The 22,462-nt window shown below is 35.5% G+C and overlaps 1 protein-coding gene across 1 annotated transcript in view; it reads left to right on the plus strand.

The window, feature by feature from the left end:
• The first annotated feature begins 6,003 nt into the window (after positions 1-6,003).
• Positions 6,004-22,462, plus strand: part of LOC137634158 (retinol dehydrogenase 13-like) — a 19,840-nt gene continuing 3,381 nt past the window's right edge. The window contains exons 1-7 of the mRNA XM_068366414.1: positions 6,004-6,426; positions 10,472-10,564; positions 11,864-11,967; positions 12,243-12,366; positions 13,958-14,161; positions 17,446-17,561; positions 21,525-21,614. Of these exons, the coding sequence (XP_068222515.1) occupies positions 6,201-6,426; positions 10,472-10,564; positions 11,864-11,967; positions 12,243-12,366; positions 13,958-14,161; positions 17,446-17,561; positions 21,525-21,614 (957 nt within the window). The 5' untranslated portion in view covers positions 6,004-6,200. The remainder of the gene's footprint in view (positions 6,427-10,471; positions 10,565-11,863; positions 11,968-12,242; positions 12,367-13,957; positions 14,162-17,445; positions 17,562-21,524; positions 21,615-22,462) is intronic.

Below are 22,462 nucleotides of genomic sequence, written 5' to 3' on the forward strand. Positions count from 1 at the left end.
AATGTTCTCAAGAGAGCTTTAAAATGTTTGTAAGAATGGGAAGTCTCGAATAGACATTAGTTAGAGGAAAGAATTTTCTGATTCAGACCGGAATTCAATAGGAAATATAAAGGAAAATACGTTAAGCCAATCTACTTGCTCTACATTCACATCTTTCGTACCACTAGTGTGACATCTTACTTACAAAAAGCATATATTTATATCCATATCAAGAATCATTATTGTATGTTTTCAGTTTTAAAGGCAACTCCGAACTTGCAAACAACCACTCTCTTCTTTTTCATCCTACAAATTCTTTTATCCCTACTCCCACATTTTCTCTTTCAGCTTTTAACGCAATATCGTGCCTTTTTTAACTAAACAGGTCATTTATGGCTCTATTCTCTATCAAAACCTGCACCAAAATGGTTTTCCTCATCACTCCGTCTATAAAAATATTAGTGACAGAAAAACATTGCCTTACACACACACACACACACACACACACACACACACTTCTACATCAAACCACAGCTACTGTTGAGTTTATATTTCAACCCAACCTTTCAATCCCTCTTCACAAATTATTCTAAACATCAGTAAATGCTGAGGTAGATTGAGGGAATATCATTACATGAAAGATTGGAAAATGATGAAATAGGAGAATGGCAGACGTAATAAAGATAACAGGGGATAAGAGTGTCACGACTGAGATGGTGTGGGGAAGTGTTGAGGATGGATGGTGGGCAGGGAGTGAGGAGGGCTTGGGAGGCAGTTGTTGAGTAAAGGAGGGACTATTAGGTCTATACTAAAGAGAGGAGATTTAAGTGTGGTCCACCAATTATGTCCTTGGGTTGCATTAGAAAGGGTTTCTTTTATGGTTAAATTGGATTCCTTTTCAGTTGAAGCATCAAGTCTATGAGCTACAGTTCTCAACTGAATATACTTCTTCTTCTTCTTCTTCTTCTTCTTCTTCTTCTTCTTCTTCTTCTTCTTCTTATTATTATTATTATTATTATTACTAGCGAAGCTACAACCCAAGTTGGAAAAGCAAGATGCAATAAGCCCAATGAGGAAAATAAATAAGGAAATAAACTATATAAGTAATGAAAAATTAAAACGATAAATCTTAAGAACAGTAACAACATTAAAACAAATCTTTCATAAACGATAAAAAGACTTATGTTAGCCCGTTCAACAAGAAAGAAAAAAAAATTGAACTTTGGAAGTTCCACCGATTCAACTAATTGATTAGGAAGACCATTCCACAACCTGGTCACATCTAGAATAAATAAAGCTTCTAGAATACTGTGTAGTATTGAACCTCATGCTCAAGAAAAAATTATTATTAGAATTAATTACATACCTTGTATTACGAACAGGATAGTAGTGTCCGGTAAGAGCTGAATGCAATGGGCCAGGTAGGTATATTGATCAACTGTTACATTAAGATTCTCCGTGGTTTTCAGGGTATGGAAAAGACCATGACAGTTCAAATGGAGGTGGTAGACCAGTGCCCGAGAAAGACAGGAATGTCATAAATACTTAATAGATAAAGAAATGTACATGACCAAAGTTTCCTTCCAGTGAAAAGGTTCTATGTGTATAACACACACACATACATGTATGTATTATGTATACACAGTATAAAATCATATACATATGTATATGTGTGATTATATATTGAAGTTTTATTGGGCAATCTTAATAGGGTGCAGGATCTAACAGTTCATTGCTTATGGATGTTTCTACTCAGTCATTATCAAACAATACAACGAAGTTGATATTCTTACAAATTGAAAATAATACAGGATTAACATATCGGAAAATAAATTTACCACAAGATACCTACAAAAATTACCAAGTTAAAAATGTGTAAACAAATAAGGTTAAGACTAAACAATTCTAAATAAACTAAAGCACATACATCAAATAAGGTAACTCAAGAAATCAAAATATATCTAAAGGAAATGAGGCAAATTCTCTATTCAAAGGTGTCTTCTCAGCTTAATAAAGACCAAGTATGGACTAAAATTTATGCTAGACTCTTCTAGAGAATGTACCCGGATAGTTGATTAAAAATGCCTTACAAGTTGCTACCCAGCTCTATAATATATATATATATATATATATATATATATATATATATATATATATATATATATATAATATATATATATACATTATATATATATATATATATATATATATATATATATATATATATATATATAGGACGAATATTCCATGAGAATTTCCAAGAATTTTAACATATATGCTAACTGACCGATATGACGTGTATAGAAGTAGGGATTTTATGACCCCAAGTTTATGGAGAGAGAGAGAGAGAGAGAGAGAGAGAGAGAGAGAGAGAGAGAGAGAGAGAGAGAGAGAGAGAGAGAGAGAGAGAGAGAGCTCGTCACACGCCTGTCCGAAACAGGAAAAACAGGGCCAGAATGACTAGGCATAATAAAGATTTTAAGTTATCCCTCACGTGATGCTTATGTGAAAAGAAAAAAAAATATTATTCGTGAATGACGGTGCAAGAACTGAAAACATTAGGTTTAAAGGTCACTCATGAATGGCAGAGGCAAGGGACAGGGCCAAGGCCCTTCCCCACACAACTAGGACCAGAGAGAGACAGGCAATGGCTGCTAATGACCCAGGAGATAGACTAATCATCATCATTTCAGCCTTCAAAAGTCCTTTGTTGGATGTAGGCCTTCCCCAGGTTCCTCCAAAGACTTCTATCGCAAGCTATTCTGTGCCACTGTTGCTTATGTTGGTCTAAGTCATCTCGCCAGCGGGTTTTTTGTCTTCCTCGGTTTCTTGTGTATCCTCGGGGTGTCCAGAAGGTTGTTCGTGATGCCCATCGGTTGCCTGTCATCCTGGCAATGTGCCCCGCCCAGTTCCATTTGAGCTTGCTAATGGTTTCAAGGATATCCATTACTTTAATTTTTTGACGTATCCATTTAGCTGTTTTTCAGACTAATAGACTCTCCCAAAAGCTCTATCAATAGCTCACAAAGCTGGTGAGGTTAAAGAAACTACAAGAAACTAAAGAGCTTTAGCGGGTTTCGAACCCAAATCCAGCAGATAGCTCGAAAGGGACGTTTCCAATAAGCTACCACAACCCTGGCAGAATGTCAATTTTTGCCTAATCACGGGAGTAGCTATAAATTGGACAATATTTCAGCTAATGAAGTCTCAGCTTGGTACATAACTACTGGACTGTCACCCGGAGTCAATAATCTCTACTGACAGAGACAGAATGGGTACGGAGATAGAGTCAATGATCTACTGCGTGAGTATCACAAGAAAAACGCAAGCATCACGATCTTGAAACATCGATAGTAAATTTTAGGCAAGGACCCAGCGTAGTCTGGTTCGCGCTGAAATTAGGTGATCGTGCTTCAATTTACCTGTAATTCCGATTGTCGTATGCGATCATCCTTGCGTGATGGAGATTTGTCCCTTACTAATAGAGACTAGATTATTTCTAAGAACAATTTGACTACTGAAACGTTGAACATCCTACCATGGCTCTTGGAAAGTAAGGTAAGAACTCTGACAAGATGTGCTTACGTAACATGAATGTCCATGATGGCACCTATTTTAAATATTAACATTATAGCAACGATCATAAGGTCCATAATATCTGTCATCTGAATGGGCTTCATTAATGGATTTCTTGCCAACTAGCAAGTCTCCATCTCTTAAGGCCCGGTCACACCGCCCGAACGTTGCTGGAGCGTTCCTTGAACGGTAGGGAGGTGGACCAAACCCTCGAAAATTTATTTTAACGTTTTTACGTTTGGTCTTTATTAGGCAGCTGAACTTAGCAAATCCTCACATATTTCCTGAGTTTTCTTACACCTCTATTATGGAAGTTGCTAATTTATGCAATAAGGGCATTGGTATACAGGATGTCGAAAAGTTTCAGTCGCTTTTTTTTAATAAACTTAAAAAACCGTAATTTTAATTAAGATACAGCGACCGTTATTTTTACCCTACTTTGTTATTATCTTTTACAGGTTGGTGACTGTAATATCGCTCCGCTACGCTTTTCGACATCCTGTATACCAATACCCTTATTGCATAAATTAGCAACTTCCATAATAGAGGTGTAAGAAAACTCAGGAAATATGCGAGGATTTGCTACGTTCAGCAGCCTAATAAAGACCGAACGTAGAAACGTCAAATTAAATTTTCGAGGGTTTGGTTCACCTCCCTACCGTTCAAGGAACGCTTCAGCAACGTTCGGGCGGTGTGACCGGGCCTTTACACGGTAAATGAATTAAAAGTTCCGGATAAGGTTAACCTTGTTTGTAAATTCTACGGACACCAAAACCCCAAATTCACCACTGCGTCTTTCTGCGCAATCATATTGAAATAAAAGTGCCCACTAATTGGCAGACAGACGGAACTTATAGAAGAATAAAAATTCCCTCTCGTAAGTGGAGCTTCAAAAAAAGTGAGACAGACAAGACTAAAGGATGGACAGAGGAACGAGCGAACTGACACCTATTCCTGAACTTGCCAAGTGAAGTATCTCCCTTATACAATGAAGAGCAAGTGTCTGGAGATATATATATATATATATATATATATATATATATGTATATATATATATACTGTATATATATATATACTGTATATATATGTGTATATATATATATATATATATATATATATATGTATATATATATATATATATATATGTATATATATACTGTATATATATATATATATATATATATATATATATATATATATATATATCAGGTCACACTTAGATCTCCCCATCCCTCAAGTATGGGGAGGGAAGTAGTCATACCCCGGTGAGAATGGGTGCGTGACGGGTCGCGTACAATAGTTTTTAATAAAAAGGAAAGGAGTTAGTAATAAAAGGTAAGAGAAAGATTAAAACTGACCTCTAAAACACCCTCTTCTATCATTGTGTTGGCTAGCAAGGTGAAAAACAGATATCAAATGAAAAAAGAAAAAATACGTCAAAAATTGACGATATGCAATTCAGAATTGTCCGGAGGAAAGACCAAAGAAAGACCAAGGGGTGAATAAACTGCAAGAAAGAACTACTCCAAAGGAAGGGCCCCAACCTCCAGGAAGCTTAAGGTGTGCAAGACACGAGAGTAGCACAGTGTGCGAAGGGGTATTCGGAATTCCAGTGTGGAAAATGGTTAATATGGGAATTTTTGGCACCAGGAATTACCCACAATTCAGCCATCAAAGCATGAATAAGGCAATGAACGACAGGTTGTGCTTTCTTGGAGGCCAGTCTGCCATTCAAACTGGCATAGTGTAGAAAAAAAATTGTATGTATCCTACTTATATGAAATGCAGTTCAATATATTTTGCCTGTAATCCAGTCTTTGTGAAACATCGATTGAGATAACTTCTATGAGAGTAGGCAGAATAAGGTTGTCTTCCTTTAATGTATGTTTGGGATTTGGCCCACAAGCGCCAGCGCTATGACCAGGAGGCCAATCAGTGTTCAAGTGCAGCCTGTGGGTGGATAACCCAGCACTCACACGATGCAACGATGTTGGGCTGCAAAATGAAAGGAAATGACAACCGAGGAAAAGTGGAACGCTGAAAGGGGTGCTTCAAAGGCCCTTCAGTAGTGTCTACAGTGCACCATAAGTAGTGCACTGATGGCACTACTCGTTTATATATATATATATATATATATATATATATATATATATATATATATATATATATATATATATATATATATATATATATATATATATATATATATATATATATATATATATATGCGTTTATACAAGAAATAGGAGAAAGTAAGAGAAAGAAAGCTGTGAAGGAAACGAACTAAAATTAATATGCAAGTTCATCCTGATACTAATATATCAGTCTTGGGAAAAAAAAAATTGATCATACAAATCACGATGACTGGGTGTCCGTGACATGTAGACTCCAACTACGATTTGAAAATCATATGATGCTGGCAGGCAGTTTGAAATCAAACCTCGCCACGTAACGAGTCGTTTTAACCCCACATCATCATTCACATAAAGAACACATGTTTTCCCTCGTTTCAGTTCCCCTCTCATATCTCATTCAGTTACCGTAGATCCACTATATTATTTTATCATCATCTGCGACGAAAAACGCTTCAGCAAGTTTTACTTTTGATTTAGAATTTCAAAACTTATGCCACTCTTCTCGAGGCAATGTACGAGGCTATCTTACCTTACCTATCTTCCGACGATGAAATGGGCTATCTGCTTTTCATGGCCAGAGTCATTCTAACCTTCTTCTTCGTACCCCCTACGAACATTGTTGGTTGGGTGATTCTGGGAGTTACAGTGCGTATCGTGCAAAACCTCTTATGCCCTCACTGCCACTGCAAAGCTAGCATGAAGGGGAAGACGGTTGTCATCACAGGAGCAAATAAAGGTGAGACTATGCAGTTCTCCTCAAGTTGTGCTTGTGTGATCATCACAGACTGTGGCACAGTGTCCTAGTAATGATGATTAACATATATTACCGGGTTGAGGCAGTTAACCGATTTTAGCTATGAGCGAAGACCCCAATAAAGAAACAGCCGAATTTTTATTAAATAATTATTTAATGCATTTCAATATGCAACATCTATTATTGATAATGCTGGTTAAATAGGTAAAAAAGTTATTTTCTCCATATATATTCAGATGAACTACCTTTCAAAAACATTAATACTATCATACTATTAATGTAGTAAATTGGGCAAGGCACCAGCCACCCGTCAAGATACTACAGCTGGGGTTCTGATGGCCATTTGGAAAGGTCCCTACCAACCGTTCTTCCGGACTGGGGTTCGAGTCACAATCAAGCTCGATAGTTTCTTGTAGTATCCGCAACCTCAACATCCTTGTGAGCTAAGGATGTGGCGTTGCCGAGTCATCAGCAGTCATTGCATGGTCCTAACTTGGGTGGAGAGGGGGCTTAAGCGCTGATCCTATGTGTATATGGTCAGTCTCTTAGGCATTGTCCTTCTAGCTAGGGTAATGATATTGTCTCTTGCCTCTGTCATTCATGAGTGGCCTTTAAACCTTTAGAGTGTTACTGCTTCCTTTGACTAGCTAGATAGTATTACATTGGATCCCTCACTGGTTACGGCTAATTTTCCTTTGTATACACATACACCGAATAGTCTGACAACTCTGCCCTGTTCTTTACAAATTCTCCTCTTTTCTCATGCACCCTTGGATTCCTCCTAGCATACACCTAATAACACTAAGATAACAGGAAAAATCTTCTCCACTTAAGGGGTTAACTACTGCACTGTGGATTGTTCAGTGGTTACTTTTCTCTTGGTAAGGTTGGAAGAGAAACTTTAGCATTAGTAATCAATTTTTTTAGGAAAGGGACACTCCAAAGTCAAACCATTGTTCTCTAATTTTTGGATAGTGCCACAGCCTTTGTATCATGGTCTTCCACTGTCTTTGGTTAGAATTTTTTTGCCGGAGGGTACACTAAGGCCCAGTATTCCATCTGCTTCTCTATTCCCTTTCCTCACTGGGTTGTTTATGAAAGGCTTATAACATTCTGCTTTTCAACTAAGGCTGTGGCTTAGCTATTAATAATAATAATAATAATAATAATAATAATAAAAGGTAAAATGTAGGGCGATCCAAACTCGCTCTACAAATCAAAGCTTAATGTGATCTTCATAATAGACCTACTACGCACATCAAGGAAAAGTAATCTCCCTTGACAAGTCTGGTGTTATTGAAATGATGCACTGCATTAACATGAAATTTCATATATGTATTTATGCCCTTTCTGAGTGAAGATACCTTAAGGTGGTGAAAGGCTTCGTGTATTGCCGCGATCAGTAAATTTGTACTGATTAAAACCACCCATACTAGGGTTTGCTATAATCAAATCAGCAGTGTGTAACGTGGTGATGAAAATGGCCAAACCCCAGACATGACTAAGGACATGTCTGAGGCCTTTGTCCTACAGTGGACTAGAGCAGGCTGCATTTGTTGTTGTACAGAATAATATATATATATATATATATATATATATATATATATATATATATATATATATATATATATATATATATATATATATACACACATTATACAACAACAAGTGCAGATACCTAAACGCTGGCCTCTGTGGATTGGTGATGGTGGACACTTTATTATAGTCGCACAAAAACTTAACAAAGTATGGGTGTCCCCGACAAGTACAGATATTTTTTCCAATGCCTTTCTTAATTTCCATCAGTAGTAGTAGTAGTAGTAGTAGTAGTAGTAGTAGTAGTAGTAGGAGGATGAGGAGGAGGAGGAGAGAGAGAGAGAGAGATAGAAAAAAATATCTATGAATGATCTCTATTTTCCAGTTTTATTATACATCACCAGTATCTCTCAACTTATATTTCTCTAGGGTTACACCTCACTTAATCCTTAAGCAGACCCCCTTACTCAGCATTGTGGTGAAATAAGACCATATTTCAGAGCTTAATAATCAGAGAATAGTAACACAATCAAACTGGATGGCGTCTTGGTCTTTTGCAGGAAAAGTAATTGCTATATTACGCTATCACGAAGCCCTGACGTTGAAAGACGCTGGATTTCTAGATCAATTTTAATATTATTTATGTGCATTTTCTTAAAATGTTTCTCGAAAAAATATAAGGCGATTATATGGCTGAAGGATATGGAATAGCTTTCTCACATTTCTTACATAATGATATACAAATTATCAAGCATCCTATGAGTTAATTAACAGCATTACTCCTTTTAGCCTATTCTTGTGGCTGGAATATCAATCTGGAACTTACATTCGTGAAGCTTGAATAGTCATTCTCATAGCTTGACAGATAGTAGGTTGGCCAAGGCACCCGTTGAGATATACCGCTACAGAGTATTTGGGTCTTTGACTGGCTGTTAGATCAATCTCTCTGGTTAGCGCTCATTTTCCCTTTGCCTACATATACACCGACTAGGCTGGCCTATTCTTCTCACATTCTCCTCTGTCCTCATGCACTTGCCAACACTGAGATTATCAAACAATTCTTTTTCACTCAAGATGTTAACTACCGCACTACAATTGTTCAGTGGCTACTTTCCTTTTGGTAAGGGTAAAAGAGACTCTTTAGCTATGGTAAGCAGCTCTTCTAGAAAAAGAACACTCCAAAATCAAACCATTGTATTCTAGTCTTGAGTAGTATCATAGCCTCTGCACCATGATCTGCCACTGTCCTGGGGTAGAGTTCTCTTGATAGAGGGTACATTTATTTCTCTTCCTCGTGTTTATTTTTTTTTGGGGGGGAGGGTTATAATTTATATATGAAAGATCTATTTTAATGTTGTTACAGTTTTTAAAATACCTTATATTTTTCATTACTTCTCTTGTAGTTCATTTATTTCCTTATTTCCTTTCTCCACTGGACTATCTTTCCATGGTGAAGCCCTTGGGCTTATAGCATACTGCTTTTACAACTAGGCTTGCAGCTTAGCAAATAATAATAATAATTTCGTAATGTCATCAACATGATCTGGATAATTCAGATTTCCCTATTTCAACCTTTTCTGGTTATTCAATTGGCTTTTACTTTCAAATTTCGAAGATTAAAAAAAATTTCTTTACATTGGCATAGGTTGCAGACCCTTATTTATTTCATCTTACGAGTCCACGTTACTTTTTTCCTATAACAATTATCAAACATTATATATATATATATATATATATATATAGTATATATATATATATATATATATATATATATATATATATATCATCTGTTCACCAAACCTTCAGCTAGGCTCTACAAGGGACTAGAAGAGTTGTAAGACCCAGGCCTACATGGCTGAGGACTGTAAAGCGGGAAGTAGGAGATGATGAATGGAGATGTATCGAGTTTAAAGCTCAAGATAAAGACCACTGGAGAAATCTAACCCAGGCCATTTGCGTCAATAAGCGTAGAAGGAGATTATGATATATATCATGTATGTTGACACCGTAGGATACTTTTATTAATAATTTCACACTCATTCTCTGAAATGGTGAATGAATTGCACCATCAAGCAATATCGTGCATGGTGTGCAAGCGACTTTTTAAATTCAAGAGGATGTAATAGATATTAGCGCGTTTTTATCTACTTTTTTTTTGTCTACTTTCTTACTGAAGAATTATATCTCCACGAATAAGTTCAGATATTTTGACACCTGACACTTCTGCATACTGTGGCGTGAAATCTACATTTCCTAATACTATATTAACTAATAAAAAGTCTACTTGCCCGTGACGAGAAATTGGGCTTTACAAAGTAACAAACCCTTTGAAACCTTAATAAATGCCGGGTTATAAAACAAATACATAACTAAATATATGAAGAGAGAGAGAGAGAGAGAGAGAGAGAGAGAGAGAGAGAGAGAGAGAGAGAGAGAGAGAGAGAGAGAGAGAGACACTTATTCCACGACTAACGGTAATCTGTCATTGCAGGAATTGGTTTAGAAACAGCCCGAGATCTTGCCCGCCGTGGCGCCACTGTCATCCTCGCCTGCAGAAATGTCATCAGAGCAAACATCGCTCGCGGTAAGTTAGTAGTCTTGTATATGCATTCAACGGACGAGTAAAATACATGTCCCTGTAATTATCAAGATTATAACAATTCACTAAAGACTCAGAGGTATTGCAATATTGTGGATATGTTAAAGAACTTACTTTCTATTTAGTTGCTGGGCAATAATATCCGTATTTCTAGTCTCAACTACGAGACCAAAATTGCTATATGGCAATAACTGACCACTTTTAATCTGCCTAGCTGTCGCCACTTTTACCAGTAGGTTTCAAAGCGCTGCTGACTTTTTGAAACGTCTTTCATCACTAATACTTTGTTAATTGAATTCCTTTCATATATATATATATATATATATATATATATATATATATATATATATATATATATACCGGTATATATATATATATATATATATATATATATATATATATATATATATATATATACATACACACATATATACATGCCATTATTTAATAGACATGCTCCTATTTCGATCTCAAAAATAACGTTCGATGTTTATAATGATCTAAAGAAATGCATCATCATCGTTGAATGCAAAGTTTAGGTAGACGATTCTATCAATACTCGTAAGCGTCTCCATTAAAACATGGTTACATGAGTAATACATAACCCCACATCTCAATATCAAATCCTCTCGGAGAATATTCTGAATGTCCCACTTATTTACTTATTTTTTATATGTGAATGACTACGAGATTACATTGTTGAACGAAGAAACCTACTGACTATATGACTATAATGTAATCCCATATACCCAAAATATTTGGCTTTATTCAATCATAATTAATCAAGTAATTCAATAAAATTTCTCTTTGCATAGTTCTATTATTATAAACTTTCTCTACTTAGCGTTCTCTTGTCCAATTAAAATGTAGAAACAACATCTTTCAAATATACTTCATTAAAATATAAATTTAATAATTTAAAAGACATTAGGTAGAAATATATGATCGAGTTCTTCGTTCACAAGCTTTCATTTTCGCAGTCTCGTGTGGTGGATTCCTGCATAAACGTCATATTTAAATGTTTGCCATTAAAATATTCAGCCCCATAGCACAAGAATATAAATAATTGTCATTGGTTGCATCAAAAAGTATTAATTAAAATGAGTTGAAATGTAAAATGATGTTTCCTAACGAACTCTGAGAGAGAGAGAGAGAGAGAGAGAGAGAGAGAGAGAGAGAGAGAGACTTGTGACTTGACATAAAAATGTAACCGAAGTATGAGCAGATCAAGGAAATCATTTGCTGAATTGATTAATCATTGGATTAAATATTATTTTTCGGCAGATGATATACTCAAAACGGCTACAGGAAAGGTCGAAGTGCACCAACTGGATGTCTCTTCAATGGCCTCCGTCAGGAGGTTTGGCAGGACTTTTCAGAGCAGGATGGTAATAAATCAGTGTATAATTCTCTTTCCCCTTTCAATAAAAACTGCTAAATATACGAATCATCAAATTATGATATTCGTTGGAGTACAGCAGAAATGAATACTAACACTAAAGTGAGTTTTTTTATGCATGCTATTTGAATTTATAATCTAAAATTGAACAAATAAGTAGGAATGAATCGAAGACATGATCAAATATAAGATTAGATGATAATTCCCTATGGAAAATGAGCTTCGTTAATTTACGTTTAGTAACTATTTCCTCCTATACAATAGGTAGACGTACTGATCAACAACGCTGGCGTAGCGGATATTCCCCAAGAAATCACAGACGAGGGACTGGAACTGACGGTGGCTACTAATCACTTGGGACATTTTTTGCTCACACATCTCCTTATGCGTAAGACCGAACATTCGCTTTTATTTAAAGTAACGTTGCCCTATTGAGGCACAAACAATTATACTCAATTTTTTTTTTAATGTGGCGCACTTGCACCGACTCGCAGCGGTGCCCTTTTAGCTCGGAAAAGTTTCCTGGTATCTGAATGGTTAGAATTATTTTGTCCAACCAATTAGCGATCAGGAAACTTTTCCGAGCTATAAGGGGGCCCGTACCAGTCGGTGTAAATCTGCCTCACTAAAATAAATTGACTGTAGTATTCGTAAACTAGTTCTATTGAATGTCAAGAAATTTTCTTTTAATGCAGTGGCATAAACATTGTGAAATGGTTGCATCACCAGAAGGGGTGGGGGGGGGGGGGGGGGGGGGGGGGGGGGGGGTGCCACTAACGGTATGCTTTGTCTGTTGCACAGTAGGTGGCATTTAAGGCTCTTTGTAGCATCCATTCTAGGTACCAGCTACATTGCTTTCTGCTTCGCAATTTTTACCCATTCTCTCTAGGTTCTTTCCACTTATCTTTCCTTGCTCCAATTTACATATTTCATTCACAAAATACTACTACTACTACTACTACTACTAATAATAATAATAATAATAATAAATCCTATTTTGCAGTTTTTAATCACAAAGCTGACCAGACTTATAACTAAAGAAACCAACATACTAATCAAATAACGTCTCCCACACCGAGTAAAGCAAAAATGGCATCAAAACATATCAAGGACATTCAAAACTTCTTTTATAAGGACTAATATCTGGACTAGGTTCGCTAGTCATCTTATTCCATTTACTCCTTGAAGACTCATAATATTCGAAATGAATTAACATTTGGTCTCTATAAATCAAGTCTATGAATCAAGTCTTTTCGAAGCTACGTCTAAATAGCCAGTTACTTTGGCTTTTGCTAATCCTATTGCATTACTCTTCATATTTTCAAGGTTTCTGGTGTGGTCTGAACCCTCGTTGCTGGCGTCCATCCAATAGGCTTTGATCTCCCTACCACATGATCCAAGCTACTACAAAGCTGATCCTTTTACAAATCTAATGTCCAATATAGCTCGGTGTTTCCCCCTTGCGACATCTATGATCCTTTTAGTATAATGATGAATCCTAAATTCATATAGCATTCTTAATATTGTTTAGTATAGTCCTAAGTTTTATTCTTTTACAAATAAATATGATGTTAAAGTAAATGAGGTAAAATTTTCAAGGCTACTTTTCTCAAAACTCGAGCATTTTATTTTTTTTGGCAATAATGCAATATATTGAGGTTAAAAATTTCTTTTCTATATAATATAATTGCTAATATATGCCAAATATTTTGTTAAAAGCCTCAGCAAATTTACTGTCACTTACAGCATTGATAACTTTTTTATACAAGCTATACACTGGCCCCTTCAATGTTCACATCAAACCTTGAAACTATGATCGGGAAAAAAAGATAACATAAATTATAATTTTTCAGTTATGCCACAAATGAATATAAATGTAGTTTAAAGCGGGAAATAGATTGCAGGTTATATTTGTCAGACAAGCAATCACCATAACGTGTCAACCTACCTAACATTTTGTTACCCTCATTTCTTTGCAGCAAACCTAAAAGCAACCTCTGGTCGAATAATCCACCTAACTTCGATCGGTCATACTTGGGTTAAAGATATCAAAGAACTTGACCTGGAGAACAACATGAAGTTCGAGTACGATCGTCCATTAAAGACATTGGAGATCTACGCAGCCACTAAGCTCTTTAACGTCTTATTTTCAAATGAGCTTGCCAGGAAGATAAAGAAAACCGGTGAGTTTTGAATTAACTTTGCTTTGAATTTTATTATTTATCTGGGTGAAGGAAAGGGGGTGAACTATCAGAAGTTGCTTTCACTACAAACGAATCATCATGGAGAAACAAACTATGGAACGAAAAGCGAAAATATATGCCATGTTTGGACCAACTGTTCGGTCTATTTCCCAAGAACTGTAATGAAGATAAGAGGAGAATTAACAACCAAATCAAATAACGGGAAAATCATCCTGTTAGATCCCTTCTCAAGATGGGTATGATAATCTAAACTTGTAAATGCCTTCGGATACTATTTTTTTCTTGTTGATAAATAATTGTGTAGGTAAACTGGCTCTTGTATTTCGCTCTATATCTTAAGTAAAAACTTACTATTACCCTTACCCTTCCCCTTTGAACATAAAGTGGTTCGGCTAATTTCTAAAAAGAATGATTAGTTCATTCAACTAGTTTACCAGTTTTTTACTAACACCAAATTACTCAAAGTTTTACAAAACTCATGATTTCTACGCCATATATTCTACTCTTTTTGTCTTTTTCCTTTAGTCACTCTTAACATATCGAAGACTTTTGTCAGTATCCTATAAGCCTTAAAATATCAAGAGTAATGCAATAAGATTAACAAAAGTCATAAAGTAGTAACTACCTTGAAGCTATTTCTGTAAGCATATACCTAGCTTATTTTATTACAAATTTTCAAATGATGTTAACGATACTAAATGTTTCCACCATTAAATGGTTCTGGTATCTCATGCACTTTTTTTGTCCTCATTATGAATGACTTCTAATCTCACATTATTGCTTTTCCCGATGAATTATCAATGAGAACATCTATTACATCTTTCATGTTATCTTCTCTGGATTACGATGAATCTCAAATTGCCCTAAACTTATCTCTTAATTGTGATCTCGTGAACGTATCTGAAGGGAGACCCCATAATTCAGAGAAATCCAATGACTATTCTAACTTCCCGGTCTCATATACTATTTAATATCTTTTTTTTTATCTTTATTAATAACTAATTAAGCATTCCACACGATTTTTTCCATGATCACGTCACTTCGAACTTGTTTTTGGGGGTACTACAGTTTTAATTGATGAACCTGCTTTGAAAAAATAGGCGTATCTCTAAGATGCAGTATCTATTATTCATCAAAATTATTCAGGCTGTATGTTTTGAGTATTACTCTTGTATTCAGGGTGTTTTATTTTATTACAATAATAAGTAGAAACTGGTAAACCTACGAATTGTTTGCAAATTTCGTTAAATTTCTTTCTATCATACTTTAAAATTCTCTGCATTCGTCTGGTTGATCTAGTCATATCTTTTCTTCCTCTATTATGCAAGTTCATTGCCTCTTCGTGGTGAAACCCTACATTTCTCTCTCTCTCTCTCTCTCTCCCTCTCTCTCTCTCTCTCTCTCTCTCTCTTCTATGCATTGCCATCGAACTAGTATTTCAACAAGAAACTAATACACTGGATGAGCCCACCCATCTACAGCAATCATCAATAATCGTGTACTTATCTTAGAAGTATAAACGAGTTGAAATCTACTTTAATATCGTTCAATTACCGTGTGGGAGTTACTTCAGTAATAATTTACATGTTTTTTTTATAACACTACTTTGAAACCTTCCCAAAAACTTCTATGCAGCTTTTCAATTATTTCGGCAAAATCTACCAACTCAAGGAGGCTTCCCTCTGACTTCTAATAACTAATTTTCGCACCACGCGTAGCACTAAGTGAATACGCCAAGCGTAAAGCTAACCTCGATTACAAGACGAGAGCAACTACAACATATCCAACCTGTGTAACTTCAAACCTTGTCTAATGATCGCTCGAATGATACTAAACACCCCCCCCCCCCACCACCACCACCAGTAAGATGCAATGTTGCTCTACCAATATGCTGAATTGTTAGGATTTGTGGAATTCTCCACTGTGATGGAAATATACTGTCAAACACATTACCTTATGAGACTAGGGACACGTCACGTATAACACAGTCATAGTACTCTTAAAAAGGTTATTAATCTGATTGTATAAAACACATATTTTGCATACAAGGATTATGATATATATATATATATATATATATATATATATATATATATATATATATATATGGGTAAATATCAACACAACATCGTGTTCAAATAGAAATAAATTTCTACCTCATACTTGGGATCGAACGATAGCCCCTTCTAATGAAAGGCCAGGTCGAAACCAACCATGCCGCGAGAGGCCATATACATACATATATATATATATATATATATATATATATATATATATATATATATATATATATATATATATATATATATGTACATATATATATATGTGTGTGTGTGTGTGTGTGTGTGTGCGCGTGTGTCATAGAACTGTGAACTGGTTTATTCTAAAAAATGAGCCTCAAGAAAAATAAAAACCTGATAGTAAATACTGCATTGATTTACATTTGAATGTTTACTTGAGAAAGACGCTCTATTTTACTGCTATTTCTCTAGCAGTAAACAAAATGAACATCGCTGACCCATGAGATGTACAGTATATAGAGGAACACCCACACTGTGGGAGGAAATGTCCCCTTAATGGCGATTGGTGATTTTCCTTTGAGGGGAATAGTAATCACATCTTTTACCCCAGAGTAACGCGAAAAAAAGTAATACCGTAAACGCCACTCAGCGTAAATCATTTGTTTAAAAACTTTATATAGATATACAGTATACATACACACACACACTATATACAGTATATATATATATATATATATATATATATATATATATATATATACATGTATATATATATATATATATATATATATATATATATATATATATATATATATATAGCTTTCCCCCATTCCTATAATAATGGGAACATGTCTGGGATAGAATCAAGTACATTTCTTACGGGCTGCCAACGCAAGAGCCTGTGTTCCAACCATGTGTTGGGGTAATATAACACAAACAACAACAATAACAAGGTCCTTGCAAATGCAAGCCAACTTCATAACTTATGTGTTAATGTTGTTTTAAGGTTCAAACTGCAACGAAAACAGAGGATTCTTTTATCCTATTTCACAACGTAACAACTTTCATTAAAACATTACTTAATCATTATCTTCTACTGGACCTGTAACATCAAAGAAGAAAAATAACAAGTAGGGTACACTTATATCACGCTGATATATTTCGAGAACAAAAAGAGTTTGAAATCGTAGTATTTATGCTTTCCTTTATAACCAACCTGATACTATCTGTACTTGCTTTCAGGAGTCACGACCAATTCAGTCCATCCAGGTGTGGTGGACACAGACATTTTCATCCCCATGAACTCAAGAGTTTGGTATGGCATCTTCATTAAACTCTTTGTGAAAGCCTACGCTAAGGTATGTAGGCGACTGTCTCTACACGTTCTGTGCAAGGTTATGCCGATATTGTTTTCTCATCCATTAAAATGTCTACTCAAATCAATAATATAAAATCGGATTTATTTTGTTTTTGGCATTCGTATTTCATTAAATTACTAATATTATCATATCTGATATGCTACTATCGTATAACGACATGGGATTATCATTATCATCATCATCATCATCTCCTCCTACGCTTATTGACGCAAAACGCCACATGGGATTAAGTAGTCTTAAAAATACTAATTAGTAAGTAGATTACCTTTCAATATAAGCTTCACCCCAGCGAATGTACGTAAAAACTAATGGAATGAGTGAATAGTTGACGACTAGCTACAATATTTGTAGCTGTGGGTTGATTAATAGTAGTTTGAGTACAGAAGTAAAATTTGCAGGCCTAGCTGTATTTTAATGAAATCACCTCAACTCGCTTCATACGATCCTCCCCTGATCACCATTCCACAGACACCAGCATAGGAACAAACACCGGTGTAAGAGGATCAAATGACTCCCCGTTTCAGAAATCAGAATACTCCCCCAGTCATTTGAAACTAGTTTTAGACGAACCGTTGCTAGTTTAAAATGACCCTTCAGTCAAATGAACCTAGTCCGAAATTACTCAACTGTAAAATGAGCCTTAAGTTAATTGCAGTTATGTTCACCGAAATGGGGGAAGTGAAAGAATTTTTGGTGTCAAATACGTCCCCTGCACATTTAGGAACCGATAAGAGAAAAAAAAAAAAAAACACATTTCAGGAGAAAGCGCCGCTTTTTCGTCATCCAAGACAACTGCAATAACTCTGGTGAACGCTTGAAATGTAAAAAGTTAGGCCCTTCCTGAAAAAATTATAAATGTTCAAGAACACCGCCGAGCCCCTTCTAATTAAGGACATTGAAGGGGACGGAAACTGCCACTTTCTCTCATTGGCATATGCCATCGCCGGAGAAGAGGACCAACACGCCGTCACCAGGAGCTTAATATGCGCCCTTGCGTTTCTATTTACAGCATTAAAAATGGGAGTCATTTTAACCTGATGAGGAGTGCTATGAAAGTAGTTTCAAGGAACTGGGGAGTGCGCTCAAACTAATTTCAAGTGATAACGGGAGTCACATTTAGGGGGAGTCATTACAAACGTCTACACCGGCCGATCTCTTTAATAAAAAATGCAAACTCGAATACGCTATACATACGGAAAATGTTTTGGAACAATTTACCAATTGTCGAAATAAATTACGAAACTTTTTCTATCTAAAAATCTCTTTCAATATTTGTTTTAATATTCCTTCCATCCTCTATCTTAAGTAAATAATAGGCTAATTTTCATTTGCTAACGTTTAATGCAGTAGGGCCTAATCTCAATGACGATAATAGTTACAAATGGTTTCAAATAATTGCAGCCAAGATACATGTCTACCAATATGCGGCCCCACGACTATACAGGATACTGCTACACAACCGAAAAACTAAAGATATTAAGGCTTCCAAGAAGAAACTGAAGATGTTCTTGTTTTCTAAGTGTTTAGATAATGTGGATTGACAATAAACAAGCAATATGTTGTCTGATACACTAAATACCTAAGAATGTCTTGCAGTAGGGGACAGGGTTCCCCTGTGTGACAGGACCAGGAAAACTGGCCTTAATTAAGTATTTCCTTCTCAGCGCTGAAGTCCTAATAACCGTGATATGTCTCAAGAGTAGTCAGGTGAGCACATCGGTCAGCCGTATCAGTCCCTCAATGAAAGCCTAGTGATAGGAGTTCGTCAAATCCTGTTTTTAAATGGACTTTTCTCATAATTTTATTGCGAAACGCCGATTCTCCCATCACTGCTTTGTCTGAATTTTCGACCTACATTCTCCACATTCATCATTATTTATCTAACGTTACGCCTACCTTTCTCATTAAATATGCCACATCTCTACATCCAAAGAGATGCTTAACGGGAAGCATTTCAATATACACACAAAAACATGAAAAAAAATCTATAGGATGACTTGTGACTTATGCCTTTTTCAGTCTCTATAATTGGCAGGTATTTTGTGAAGAGGCTCTGGGCACTACAGACACGAAGGCTACTCATGAGAATTTTTATAATACACTAAAAAGATTAAACAGACAAAACCACCCAACCCTATCGTAAACAACTCGCAGAGCCACTTATACACAGCTCTGACAACAAAAATGGTCAGGCGCAGTTCTTTTCTTTTCTTCCAAATATTAAAAGTATGTTTCCAGAGCATCTGTCAAATGGTATTTATTGATTAAACTTCGTTAAATAGCTTACTTACTTTCATCTTCAATGTTTCTTGAAAAAAAATATTTTTTATTAAAGTTATAGTCGGGCTAAAGTTTCCATGAAAATGTATATTAAACTTGTGTGTGTAAAAGATACCTGGCATTGCTGTAAGTCGGGCAAATAATTTGACTTTTTAAATCTTAAATCTGATTACCATTGAAACTACATGTCATCGCCATGAGTTAATATCGAAATAGGGAGCGTGGCCTTGCAAAATGAAGCGATGATCAAATATGTGATATCCTAGCCAACTCATTATTCATGATTTGGGAGGAAAACCATCTTTTAGTATCATTATTATTATTATTATTATTATTATTATCAATACTAGCTAAGCTATAAAACTAGTTGGAAAAGCAGGATGCTAGAAGTCCAAGTTCAGGGAAAAATTGCCTGCTGGTGGGGAAAGGAAATAAATAAACTATAGTAATTAATAATGAATATAAAATATCTTAAGATCAGTAAATCAGTAATAACGTTAAATTGTAATTGCCGGATTAGGAAAATAATTCCACAAAATGATCGGAGCTGAAATAAGACTTCTATAGTCCATTTCTTTTAACGAGGCATATTTGCACTGACTCGCAACGGTGCCCTATTAGCTCAGAAAAGTTTCCTGATCGCTGATTGGTTAGAATTATCTTGTCCAACCAATCAGCGATCAGGAAACTTTTCCGAGCTAAAAGTGCACCGCTGCGAGTCGGTGCAAATATGCCTCGTTAAAAGAAATTGACTATAGGATACTGTGTAATGTTGAGCCTTACGAAAAAGGCAAGACTTAGAATTAACTGCATACCTCGTAAAGGATGATACAGTCTGGGAAGATATGAATGCAAAGGCTGGTCAGAATAATAAAAGATCTTTTGCAAAATGTATAAAGAACTAATTGAACGATGTTGCCAGAGATTAATATCTAGATCAGGAATAAGAAATTTAATAAATGGCAAGTTTTTGTCAAACAAATTTAGAAAAAATTGAGCAGCTGAAGACCAGAGAAGAAAACAATACTCGAAACAAGGTAAAATGATAGAATTAAAACATTTCTTCAGAAAAGATTGATCATAAAAAAAAAAATCTTTTCAATAAGCCCTTTTATTCAATTGAAGAACAAAAAGACCGAATTTGTTTCTCAAAAGTGAACTTGCAATATAAATTTATATGTCATGTCAATGTCCATTTTCTTATTACATGTTGTTAGAATATTCTCTACTTTAGTTTGCTCTCGTATCCATGTTGCTCATTTTCTGTATTCAGCCTATGCACACACATGAACGTGCATCTTTGTGAAAAGTGGAACAAAATTAATAGTGACTTTGAGTCGGGACAAAAATACCAAAATTTATCTCATAAGTCGATAAAATTCCAGACAGACTAAATGTGGACAATGGTTCAGGAAACGAAAACTTGAATAATTCTTGGACGAAATTTCCCTCAAATTCATACCATCAAAATCGACTATAGGAGGTAAACAGTGCAGGAAAAAAAACAATATTAACTTATATTCGTAGGAAACTTAGACCCTACCAGTGAATATCCAGATCAAAACCAGAATGAATTAAATCAATCTGAAACTTGATCATGTTCCGAACAATGACAGTCTTACTCTAACCAATTATATTTCTTTTCCCATTTCTATTTCAAAGACCCCAGTTGAAGGAGCACAAACCACAATCCACGTTGCTGTATCGGAGGACCTAAATGATGTATCCGGGAAGTATTTTCAGGATTGCAAGGTAAGACTGACAGAAAAAAAAAATCTTACGAACTGGTTTAGTACTGTAATTGTAGGTAACCATTTCCTCATTCAAATTAGGCTATACTTCTACTGCCTTTTCCAACAAGATTCATTTTCCTTTTTCGAAAGTTATTCTAGAGTTCACAAGTCCTAAATCAACTATTCAAATGTATGCTAGATAACCTTTTTTTTTTTAAATCACCCTGCGAGGATATTTTAGAGAGGAGTACTGTGCTAACCATCTATTCAACTGATTACTCTATTTCTATTATATATTATCTTTTATTTCCCAGTTTCTTAGTCGTATTGGGTTGCTTTTATTATAAGGGCCCTCGGGCTTATGACCTGCAATCCCAACTATGGTTGCAGTTGGCTTATAATGATGATAATAATCTGGTTCCTTTGCCAATTTCTTTCAAAACAAAAGAATACTTCGTATATCATATAGTTCTCGAGACATGTTCAAGAATAAGGTTTTATGCAGTGTTAGGTACATAGAAATTGGTCCATATGGTCCAATATTTGGGCCGGGGAGGCCATTCAAGGCTGAGACATATGTTAAAACCGGCAATTGAATGGAAATTAACATTGCTACCCTCCAGGGTTGAGCAATATATAAATTAATAAAATGACAGGATCGCCTCTCTACGGAGTAGAGGTTACAGTCTTCGGGGAAAAGCGAAGGAAGAGAGTCCTTAAGGTAGAAAGTAAATAGATATCTAGACATTTGAGCAGCCAGTTTAGCTTATGTTAACGTGAAGTTTGAATAAGGGAACAAACTAACACATTGGAATGGCAAATTTGGCAAACAAGAATAGCAAAAATTATCTTGGCTTCAATTTTCGA

This window comes from Palaemon carinicauda, chromosome 44 (assembly GCF_036898095.1).
Source record: "Palaemon carinicauda isolate YSFRI2023 chromosome 44, ASM3689809v2, whole genome shotgun sequence".
Taxonomy (NCBI): Eukaryota; Metazoa; Arthropoda; class Malacostraca; order Decapoda; family Palaemonidae; genus Palaemon; species Palaemon carinicauda.